The sequence below is a fragment of the Salminus brasiliensis genome, chromosome 19 (assembly GCF_030463535.1).
Source record: "Salminus brasiliensis chromosome 19, fSalBra1.hap2, whole genome shotgun sequence".
In the NCBI taxonomy this organism is placed as follows: domain Eukaryota; kingdom Metazoa; phylum Chordata; class Actinopteri; order Characiformes; family Bryconidae; genus Salminus; species Salminus brasiliensis.
Window position 1 is genome coordinate 5,114,617 of NC_132896.1, and position 12,128 is coordinate 5,126,744.

The 12,128-nt window shown below is 42.2% G+C and overlaps 1 protein-coding gene across 4 annotated transcripts in view; it reads left to right on the forward strand.

The window, feature by feature from the left end:
* mical2b (microtubule associated monooxygenase, calponin and LIM domain containing 2b) overlaps positions 1-12,128 on the forward strand; it is a 75,498-nt gene that overhangs the window by 38,675 nt on the left and 24,695 nt on the right. The window contains exons 13-24 of one of the 4 annotated variants that reach the window (XM_072662928.1): positions 1,311-1,510; positions 2,432-2,538; positions 2,722-2,787; positions 2,886-3,014; positions 5,132-5,257; positions 5,427-5,834; positions 6,778-6,876; positions 7,277-7,402; positions 8,075-8,170; positions 10,169-10,273; positions 10,841-10,873; positions 11,418-11,604. In XM_072662928.1, the coding sequence (XP_072519029.1) occupies positions 1,311-1,510; positions 2,432-2,538; positions 2,722-2,787; positions 2,886-3,014; positions 5,132-5,257; positions 5,427-5,834; positions 6,778-6,876; positions 7,277-7,402; positions 8,075-8,170; positions 10,169-10,273; positions 10,841-10,873; positions 11,418-11,604 (1,682 nt within the window). Of the gene's footprint in view, positions 1-1,310; positions 1,511-2,431; positions 2,539-2,721; positions 2,788-2,885; positions 3,015-5,131; positions 5,258-5,426; positions 5,835-6,777; positions 6,877-7,276; positions 7,403-8,074; positions 8,365-10,168; positions 10,274-10,840; positions 10,874-11,417; positions 11,605-12,128 lie in introns of those variants that run through there. The other 3 variants (XM_072662925.1, XM_072662927.1, XM_072662926.1) reach the window with 3 other exon arrangements.

Genomic DNA, 12,128 nt, shown 5'->3' on the forward strand with positions numbered 1-12,128 from the left:
ATTGATGATCAAAATAGATGTTATGTTTGTTAGTAAGTGCAAAACACTGGCTAGCACACACAAACACACAATCTCTGGTCCTCACATGAACATTGCACACAAAAGCACTAATGATCTGTTATCTTTCCCATCAGCACCCTCACTGCTGTCAGGCGCCTCCTCTCTCACACATCGCCTCTAGTCGAACATCATAAGTTGTTTGTTCGAGCGCAAACAACAGCATCAATTTAGCTCCTTTCACATCCCCTTTTCAGTGGTTGGTGTTGGTGGTGGCCATGCAGAGCATTTCATGATCTGAAACAGAGACTGTATTATCAGAATTAAAGTACGAAGTCATCTCAACGTCACTCTGCAAGTCTTTACAAGAGTCTACAAGATCTGCCTTGTAGCACCTACCTCATCATAGTTTACACACTCTTCAGAGAGACCGACCGCATTAGTGGCCATGACACGGACTGCATTGCTGCTGTTCGCCTTGCTATCCCTTCAGATTTCACTTGTGTAAGTGTGAATGAATGTGTTTGCTGGAAACGACGTCCGTGCAGTCAGCTCATCACTTCAGCTCTGTGTGTCACTGGATCACAGGGAGATGTGACTCTATTAGTCTTCTCCAGCACATTATCACAGTTTTCAGAGAAAGACAACAGGGACTGTGTTTGTGTAGCTATGGATACGACTCGCTCAAACACACACACACACACAGGCGTTCTTATTGGTTCATTGTTAATTTTTTTTAAAAAAGACCCTGCGTTTCATTTCACTGGGCTTCTGAGTGGCCCAGATATCCAAGCTTTCCCTCTACTGTCGTGAGAACACACATTCTTTCCAATTAGATGCTATACACGTTTCTCTCCCAGCTTGGCAGCATCATGGAAACTGACCATGGCATTTATGTAGCAATTGTCCCTTAAAATAGCAGCTTCAGAATCATGTTCGTCCTCCACTGACCGTACCAGGGAGAATGGGGTCTCATTCCCACTCCAGGTTGAAAAGCTGCTACTACATTGTGGGACTCGAACTGCGTAACGCTGTGCAAAATCCTGTAGGATTAATCTACCGCCTCAGTCCACATGCTTCTTTATCCTCACATGCTGCTTCTATAGCTCTCAGCTTGTCAACAAATGCACGTGTAAAGCTGTCCATGGGGGGGGCGCTCAAAGTAAAATGTGTATTTACAGCAGTGGTGTAGAACTGATTACACTCCACAACTCTAGGGGGAGCACAGGAGGAAAAAATACTAATGCTTTCATTATGCTGCTTTAATTGAAGGCTAAATTGAAGGCTTATTGTCTGCCTCTCTTTCTGCTCAGTGACTTTGACTCTCTGAATGAGGCAGACTGCGCTAAGAACAATCAGCTGGCGTTTGAAGTGGCTGAGCGGGCTTTCGGCATCCAGCCACTCATCACTGGGAAGGAGATGGCGACTGAGCAGGAGCCGGACAAGCTGGTCATGGTGCTCTACCTCTCCAAATTCTATGAGCTGTTCCGCAACTCGTCTTTACCTGCCCCAGGTACACTGCTTCTTTCTTCATACCAAGTGCATGAACTGATGATGAGTAACATAAGTACTATGATCTTCTTTTAGGGCTTATTGGCCAACACAAGCATTTATTGATTTTAGCAGCTTAAGTAGGTCTTCCCTTTATTGTGCTTTTAAATGTAGGCATATTGGCACATTGCATTTTTTCTGTGATCTGATGATTTTTCATCCACTTGTAATGCATGCCTCTGTTTTCCATTTGATTAAGCAATTCTTTTTTAGTAATTTCTAAGGTTTAGCATGTTCTCTAAATACCCTATTGTTTAAGCTTTGGGTTGTAACTGAACTACCTGTATCTCTGCACACTTTTTACATGACTCCCCATAAACTACAGCAGTACCTAACTCTGCCCAAAAGCTCACCTGAAATTGATACGCTGTAAGATTCTACCACATGCATCACTAGTCAGGGTGTGAAAGTATCAACTGACATCCTGACTGCACTATGTTACGCTCTGCCGTTATGGAGGCAGACAATTTGTGTTTTCATCTTGAGGGTGGGATAGAATTGCATGTTCAAGAACATCACACCCATTGTTATAGATATCGGTACACCTTGAAGGCTTATGCTGTCGTCTTTTTGTTTTGTAAGACCTGATAACTTTCACACTATGGAAATGGCTTCAGACACATTATTTAATGTCTGTCAATCAACAGTGTGATATTTCTGCCCTGTTTTATAGGTTGTTTCACTGGCAAAACAGCACAGCCAACTACTGACTGTCCTTTACGTCATTCGATTTTTTTTTTCCAGTAGTTAATTGACTTCATAGAGTACATGAGTAATGTATGGATACGTTATCTCAAATATCCCCTCCTTATTAAAGCATTGCTACATTTTTAGTTTTGGAAAATTGTACACCGCACTCCTAGCGTATACTCTCTGCTTGCAGGTGCGCCAAGACAGACAGACGAGAACAATGAGGACTATTCATCAAAGTCCACTAACTCTGTTTACAACTTAATGAACATATCACTGCCCAGGAAAAGAGTTCCAAAGGTATGTTCTAGGTTCTTCTCATATTTTTCTAAACGAGCACCACATTGCTGCCTCCTCCTCCTCAAATCTTGTCTTATGTTGTTTTTTTTTTTTTTTTGTGTAGTTAGCAGATTTGTTTTTTTGGTAGTTTCCCATCCATACAAGTCATTAAAAAGGGCCTGTTTCGTTGTTTTTCTTTCTAAGGATGATAAGAAGTTGGAAGACAATGACCCGAACAAGAAGAGAAGAAAAGGCTGCAACTCAGAAGAGGTGTGTTTTATGGAAAGCCTTCCTTTTAGGCATACAGTATGTGTATGGCATGTATAGCCTTCTATCTACGTGCCAATAACCGCTTCATCCATCCACAGCTGTCCGGCCGGGATGCCTTGACTGCAGGGGAGGGTCTGGAGCAGAAGGAGAATAAAGTGCGCTCTATGGCGACCCAACTTCTGGCCAAGTTTGAGGAGAATGCACCCAGCTGTGCCCTGCGTCGACAGGTATCTGATCCTGAGTCCTTTCTGGAACGGTTTCAGAGTCTGTGCATATCGAGGACATGTTCCTGAGTCATTTGTACGGTTTCTGAGTCAGGACATGTTCCTGAGTCATTTGTACGGTTTCTGAGTCAGGACATGTTCCTGAGTCATTTGTACGGTTTCTTGTACAGAGTCACTGGTCGTTGCTGTTCGAGTCAGTTCTTGATGAGTTTCTGAGTCAGTAATTATTGCATAGTTAGTTCTTATACAGGAGTTAGTTCTTATACAATTTGAGTCAGTGCTTATCAAGGAAGTTCGTGTGATCGTGTGCTTATTGAGGAACTGTTCCTGAACTGTTCCTGATTCCTGTGTTCTTGTATAGTTTCTGAGTCAGGGCTTATTGAGTAGCTGTTCCCAAGTAATTTCCTGTACAGTTGATTGTCGATACCTGTTGCATGTAAGTTCTTGTACAGTTTTGGACTCTTCCCAAGTCATTTTATGTACAGTTACGAAGTCCGTGACTATTGAGCTGTTCATGAAGAACAGTTTGAATAGTTGAGCTGTTCAATTGGTTCACATTAATCTCAGTTCCAGTATCTGTTGTGTTCGACCAAACTTCAGAACTTGATTTAAGGAACATTGATGTTTCACGTAGTCATTCATTCATTCTTAATCTCAACTTCTCTTTTTAATTTTATGTTTCTTTCCAATCTTGTGGTTCTGTAAACCAGTCAGATGTAGAGTCTGACTCCTCTGTGGAAAAGCTCATTTCCCTGGATATGGCGAAAACCCTTGTTTTGCTAAACCTAAACACCAGCCCTCGCCCTGTTGAGCTGTTCATGAGTCTGTTCCTAAACAATTTGAGCCTCAGTGCTTATTGAATAACTTTTCCTGAGGCATTTCTTGAACCGTTTCTGAGTCAGTACTTATTGCATAACTGTTCATGAGTGCTTGATAAACTGTTCTGAAGTCAGTTTGTGCACAGTTTGACTCCATCTTTATTGAACAACTGTTGGCATATATAGTTGTTATATAGTTAGGATATAGTTGCTTCACCTGCTCATGGTATGGTCACTGATTTCTTTGTGTGCTATGTGTATCCTGACCAATCAAAGCATTCACAGGAACCACTGAACAGCAAAAAAAATGTAGAATCACAACAAGAGGTTTTGTGCACATCATATGAGCCTGATAATCGTGTACGTCTATGGTCTACAATGGCTTTTCCAGTTTCTGGTAACAAGCTGTAATGGTTGAATTACTAGTGAAGAATCAAGTAAGGCTCCTTGTGTTCCTGTAGTATTTCTGTCATTGCAGGAAAGCATAACTGTAGAGTTAACGGTTGTGAACATGCTGTAGTTCTACCCTCAGGCAAAAGAACGAGAACCAGGAATCTCCAGTTCTGCCTCTTAACTGTTGCTATAATCCTGTTTGAATACCTGTCTTTGTGTGGTGAGACTTACTAACGGCTCTGCACTAACTGGGTCCATGCAAATCATTTGATTCCTGTCGGATATAAGATGGACTATTCTATAGACCAACTGGGAGCTGTCCATTTGTTGCTTTTGTTCAGTCATGGTGGGAATGTGGGCCATTCCACAGCTGTTTTGTGACATTTTAACACTGGGACACTATTGAACTGGTTTTGTGGGTATACAAAATGGTCAGTTGGGGAACTTACCTCAATTTTACCATTATGTTTTTTGTTTGTTTGTTTTAAAGGCAAGTTACAGTGTGTCTTAGTTCATATTCATCTCAATTCCAGTCTAACAGTAGTTTTTATTTTATTTTTTATTTTTTTTAATTATTTTATTTTATTTTATTTTTTTTTATTTATTTTATTTTAAATGCTGTCTTGAACCCTGAGATTAGCAATGGTCATAGGAGGTGGCTTGACTTTCCTATTGGGGGATTATAGGATTTAGGTTGTTCACAGCACTGAGGTGCACTACATGAACAGTGTTTGACCTTGGGGGTTTTCATTTTACTTATTTAGTTTATAAGTGTCCGTTGTGTTCGACCAAACTTTAGAACTTCAGAGCTTTAAGGAACATTGATGTTTCACTTAGGCATTCTTAATCCCCACTTCATCTCCTCCTAATCTTTCTGTTTCTTTCCAATCTTGTGGTTCTGTAAACCAGTCAGATTTAGAGTCCGACTCCTCTGTGGAAAAGCGAATTTCTCTGGATATGGCGGAGAACCCTCGCTTTGCTAAACCTAAACCCCAGCCCTCGCCCCCTTCTCCGCCGCCCAAACCAAAGTGGCAGGTAGGCTTAAGCTATGCAATGAAGAGATCTAGGCCATCACCTCCTTCTATACATACATGAAGTGACCACTTTAAGTACGTTGATCAACTCTCATTGCTCATTTAATTAGAGAAAATGGCATATATGCTTCTTCCTTGTTACCTATGCCGATCTGTGTGCCCATTTCCAGCCGTCCCCCTACTTGAGACTCTTAGAGGCTCAACTGCAGCCTGGCTACAAACATGGCAATGTGGAAAACCAGCACTCTCACCAGCACACCCAAGCCCAGTCCACTTACGACCACCTAATCGACCATGCTGGTCATCAAACACCAGAACCCTTGTTTGATTGCCATGCCACAGAACCTTTGTCCTTCCCTAAAACTCCTGAACCCCGCTCTACTTGTCGAACCCCTGAACCTCGACCCAGTTCTCCATACCATCCCACCCCAGCTGACCAGCTGGTGTCTCTGAGCCATCTCATTGAGTCCAGAGAACACTCTCTGGTCTCTGGAGCTTCAGAACCTCTCCACTCCTCCACACCTGCTCTGGGAGGGATGTTCCTGCGCCTACAGCAAATGGAAGACCAGATCAGTCAGGTGAATTGCATGATGATGCAGATGGCCCGATTCGTCTGTTATCATTGTAGTGATGGCACTTAGTATGGTGTTCTGTAACAAAGCACAACATAAAGTAGGTTGCATGATCCCAGTAGCTGTGTGTATTGTAATAACCGGTAGCATCTTGAGTATCCTATGGAGTATAGCAGTTCTTTTATTTTAAAGCAGCAGTATGCAACAGGTGGCTTTTTTTTTTTTTTTTGGCTCCTGGGCATCCCCTGCAGCCCCCCTTTTTAATTTTTGGACAAGCTGCGAGATTCAGAACCAGCACTGAAAATAAAAGAAGCATGTGGACTGAGATGATACAGTAATATTACAGGATTTTACACAAATATTACTCTGGTGAAGCAGGCAGTACAGTGCTCACAGGAACTGCATAGCCAGAGTTACATAGTTGATACTCTTGGCTTGGCAAGCTGCTAACTCCACTATCATGAAGATTCTATTCTCTCTATTAAAGTCAGTGGAGTTATTTTACATACATAATTCTACATAATGCTGCTTTAAATTACCTAATTTTGCATACATTTGTACTGTAAGTGATATTTATCACTGGACATTAGTGTAGATGATGATGATGATGATGATGATGATGATTCTTCAAAGGGGCATTTATTACTGCTGCTAATTGTAAACCCTGACTTTAGCTACCTTAAAGGCGAAACCAACTGCCAAATGGCCCTAGCAGTTTTCCACATTGGCTAACTCCCTAAACCGCTCTAGCTCTGATTGCTTCATGAATCTAGAATTTAAAAAAATGCATTAAAACAATAAGCACAAAAACGGGTAGCACCAGTAGCTTAATGTGGCCCAACACTGCATGTTTAACCATATAGCCTCAGCCAGGAATAGTCAGTCCTTCTGTTTTGCTCCTGTCGCACTTTCTTTACCTTCCCTTTGCCTTCCCTTTGTCGACCTGCAGAAGAAAGCCCAGACTCAAAGTGCTCGAGAGTTCAGCAGAAAGAGCATAAGGGAGAGAGCTGAGCGGCTGAGCTTCCTCTTCTCTGGCAAACAGCCTCAGGTGATGGTCAGAGGCTGGCTGCGTCACTGCAGCTTCTAATCAAACTCCGGCCTGCTGTGTTTCACATCCAGTCTGACTGGTGACCAAGGGGGTTTGTGGGCAAGCATGATGCCCTGTGTGGTCACGGTTTGTTTTCCTTGTGTTTTGGTTTCTGTGTGTGAATCACAACCTCAGTCCACTCACTTTGAGGGTTTCTTCAGAAGGGTATTGCCCTGATTGGTGTTGAATGAATGCTAATGCTCTCACAGTTCTCATGGTCTTGCAAACAGATGCGTTGTCTGTTGATGAGTTTGAGTTTGGCAGAACTTGCTGCATCGCAGTTTCAGCATGGAGTACTGACGGTCTGATATCTAGGTAGTTGATTCTCAGTCTTTTTCTTTTACGTTACTTCCCTTTATAGGTAGATGGCCCCTCTCCTGCTCCTTCTGCCTCTCCTCCTTCTAAACCCCTGTCGGTCCACTCTCTCCCTGCGTGTTCTGCTCTTTCCTGTCTGCTCTCACCTATTCCTCCACCTCAACATAAGCAGGTAACAAAAACATATGGATATAATATTTATTTATTTATTTATTTTTCATTTTTAGTTTTAAACCATTTTTTCAGTGTATCATCATACAGAGACTTTTCTAGCTGTATACATACATACATACATACATACATACATACATACATACATATATTCTTCACATTTGAGTTTCAAAAAGTATGTACACAACAAAAGGGATCCACTCCAGATTTCCTCGCTTAACCTTAGCAGGACAAAAGTATTGGGACGTTCCATTGTCTCCTCTGTACAATGGAAATACAAGACTGGGTAAAGTTGATATTCCCCTGAATACTTCAGTTTGAATCCTCTGTGTGGGTTTGGGAAGCCCTCCTCCCTTGTGCTCCGGACCGCCTTCCAAACCACAATCGTTAAAACCCCCTGGCCCATGTATGGCCCACAGTGTGAAATGGAGCTTGCAGTGATCGTGGTGATGTACAAGAGTGCTGCAATTAACTTGGGTGTGTATGTGGCCAAATAAAGCTCTATAGGGCACATCCAGAGGGACTGTGGTTTCTGCCTCATGTGCTGCTGGAACACTGATGGCAGTCCTTCCACGGCTCCAGTTACTTATATTCAGTGTATGTTATCGAATTAAGCTGAATAAATTCATTAGATCACATTAGAGTCACAGGTGCTGTTCCTGTTGATTTGTAGTGTAATGGAGATCCCGAGCAGCAGCAGGGCGATCACCAAAGGCAGACAGATCGATCAGAAATCAAGCGTGTAGAATGCCTTGATCCTTCCAAACAGGTATTTATATATGTGGATCTTGGTTATTTGGCATGGCTGTGCATGGGTTTGTTGGCATATGGAAGCGAAAACAGAATAATTGGTCTCGCATGCCAGACTCACATTTAGCCAATTGAAGAAATGTTACGTTTACGTTTCCTTTTTCTGTTTTGGCCTTTAGTTTCGCTCCTTATCTGTGTTAACTGACCTTATGGTGCAGACTGTCCCAAAAAAAGTTCCATGGGAAGATTCATTTTCTGGCATACTTTGTCAGCACCAGATGTTTTTGCAGGCATGCCACTCCTTTTTAGGACACACTTGATATGTTTATTTTTCAGGAGTAAAGGAACTCTGAGACAGAGAGGTTTAACACTTTCACGGCACACACACAGACTGTAAATAGCGTAGTGGATTGACTCTAATACCTACTAATAATGGTCAACCAGCTCCTGCATATCTGCCTACCTTCTACGTTTGGCTCCAGGAAGCTCCAGTTGGCCACTGAATGCATATATATATATATATATATATATACATAATATACTGTATTCAAACACACTGGTCACTCGCTAAATTGACCTGGTTAAGAAGTGCCTTTCATTATTTGAAACAAAATAATATACTTTTGTTGGATAACAGTGATAATTTTATTTATTTATGAAGATGTGAACTTTACATGGTAAACATTGGTGGCACTAGGGCTGCACCATATTGGGAAAAATCTAGCATAGCAATATTTTATAGATCACATTGTTAAAAATACAGGGATTTTTACCAGATTTCATCAGAAGTCAATGATCCAACACTTCATATTATTAATGGCTTCTATTTATCCAAGATTGGAGTACTGTAAATGCCATGGGCAGATACGTAGGTGGGATCAGCATGGGTCATTTATATGGAAGCAATTTAGGTTTTAATTCATATTTTCCCTCTAAAGCATGTGCATATACCCGTACCCCCCCCCCCACACACACACACACACACACACACACACACACACCCAACACTGAGAATAATCCTCCAAACTGATTCAGCCTTAAAACTAAACTATGATCTCTGCTAAACTGGATCGTTTCAGATTTAAAATTCTAAAGACAGCATGGAGATAAATGTCCAGGAGAGTTTCAGAGAAGTTTGGAGATTAATGCTTAGCTTTTTAATAATTTCTTAATTACAGTTAAATCTGTTACATCTCTTGGTGTGGTGTTGTGTGGTGTTTGCCTGTCCAGGAAATCAAACCCTAGTCTGTCACAGGGAATGCAGTGCTGTTACCCACTACGCTACCCCATCCAGCCAACAGGAAAGAAATACAGCAAGGGCTTTAGAGCACTGCTCTTTAACAATATCCGCCACTCTTGCTGTCATGTACGGTCTTCAAAATAAAGGTGAGGAAAAGGGTTCTTTGAAACAGTGCCATATTAAAAGGCTCTTTATGAAACCAGAGGGGTTCTTCTGTGGCACCATTCTAAAGAATCCTTTTTTTGACCCCTTTATTTTTGAGTATTTCGTTTCAGGTCTTCTATGCAGGGCTGTTTCTCCCCTAGAAGCGGTTGCTTAGGGTCCCCAAGTCAACGTTGGCTTTAATGATGGTTCTGTGCAGCACCAAAAATGGTTCCATGTTTCTTCAAATAATATTAAATCCAATTTATTTAAAAAGATCTGTACAGAACCTTGTATTTGAAGAACCAAGAACTATCCCAGGAAAGAGAAATTATACATAGGATTCTTTTGAGTCATCATGGTTCTATAGAATTATTGCCTTTCACTAAAGAACCGCCTTTTCAACGCAATATGATTGGGCTAGGTTGGGCGAGGGGGGTCCCAAGCAATGTGTCCCCTTGGAAAACTGAATGTTTAGAAACGGCCCTGCTTTTATTTCTCCTGTCCTCATCCCTGTCTGATTCCATACCTATTGTTGTCAGTCTGTCCATTTCTTATTGTCCATTATCTAGTCCCCACACTGTCCTTTGCTTCTCCCTTCATCCCTTTTTCATCCATCTCCTCATGCTGGGTTAGAGGACCGTTGGAAAGGTCTCCTCCGCTATAGGTGTTAAAGCTGCTGCTCTGGCCATCCTTTACGAAACCGATCACAGACCCAACAACCCAGTCACCCTCTCACTGGTAAGCAGCCTCAACTGCACTCGTGGGGGGGGAGCGAAGCTTGACTCTTGGCCTACTTTAGAAAGGTTTGTAGGCCACATTTCCAGAACTTCTTGTGATTGGTCATTTGATGTTTCTTCTGAAGGGAAGGAGTCAGTGGTAAATATTTGCTCCTGGAGCAGAGTCATGGGTTGTTTTTCTGTTCTTGTTTATTTGCTTAATCAGTATTTCTTTGCCTAAAGCAGTCCAGTCTGGCGGTCTGTATGTGGGTGCAACTACTAGTGGCTATGCAGTTACAGGCGTTTGCTTCCTCCTTGTATATTGAGTACACTGTTAAAAGGACAAGATCGTTTGGAGGTTCTTCTATTTGAAACTCTGGTGGAACCTTTTGAGATGCTTTAAGGAACCTTCAAGAAACGAGATTTAGAAGATGAATGTTCCTTAAAGCACAGGTTGCTTCACAATTTAAAGAACCTAAAAAGCTTGATCTTGTTCTTTTAACAGCATATCTTTACTAATAGGAGTAACAGGAGTAAGGATTGTATTGCAGTGCAACTTCGGTTCAGTCATTTAAATCTTTCTCCACAGACCGAGGCCAGAAGATCCCAAGATGCTGGATCGGTAAATGTACTGAATTAGCTGTCTAATTCAGGAATTGTTGATTGCTTGCAGCAGCTGCTTTGCATGTTTAGTCAGTGTCAAAACCAAGACTAAATCTGCTTAATGTGCTTGAAGGTGTAATATACATTACAGCATTGCACCAGTCCCTTGCATTGGTTTTTGGACTGGCAGCTTAAATGGCTTATAGGCTTACCAGCAGTCCTTAAGGTCTAATTGGGTGAGGACCTGCAGTAATCCACTGTGGAGCACGCCTGTCTGGGTTTTGGGCTCGATTTCACCTGATTTACTGTGTGGAAACCTTGCCTGCTTTGTCAGCAATGTGGCTAACAGCGTCACACAACGTACAGCTCGAGAAATTGTTTAACATGCCCAGTTTCCAGTTCTGGGCTGGACTTTGCTTTCTTTGTTTGCACTCTGTCTAAAATCATACTAATTGCTTTTCTGTTACCAGTGTCGTGTCTTTAAGAAAACGCCTCAACCCCCCCGCAGCCTGGTTCCACACTGTCCCTGCCCTTACAGTGTCCTGTTTGCGCATTCTTTACAGGCGAACATACGGAGGGAGTTTGCTCCAGGTGTGGGCGGTAGTGACATCTGTCACTTCTGTAAGAAGCGTGTGTACGTGATGGAGCGACTGAGCGCAGAGGGATACTTCTTCCACCGCGAGTGTTTCCGCTGTGACGTCTGCAACGCCACCCTGAGACTGGGAGGACACGTCTTTGACTCTGACCAGGGTATAGTTTTATATATTTATAAACTTATATGTTTGCACCCATACATGATCAAATTTCCCTGATTTTATACAGCTCATTTAACGCAATCATCCACTGCTCTCCCAGAAGCTCTAATGTATTTGTTCGGTCTACTAGCTTTATCTTGTAAGACTCTACAGTTCAATCATTTGAATGTTGGGTAATCCTTAAATTGAATAGCCCACTGTAGGTTGCATTTAACTTTAATATGTCCAAATGTTTGTGGACACCCCTTCTATCGAATGTATTTAGCTACTTCAAGTTGCACCCATTGCAGTGCAGATGCACACATGCAGCTTTTCTACTCCCTGTAAAGAAACACTGCCATTGCCAATAGAATAGGACTCTCTGAAGCAGATAAACATGAAACTCTGGCTTGTGCTATAGAGCACTGAGCTGTGGAGCAGTTGAACAGTGTTCTCTGGAAAGATGGGTGGTGCTCCATCCAATACCTTTGGGATAAGGAGGGTGGTGATCATCCTGACGTCACTAAGGCTTTTGTCACT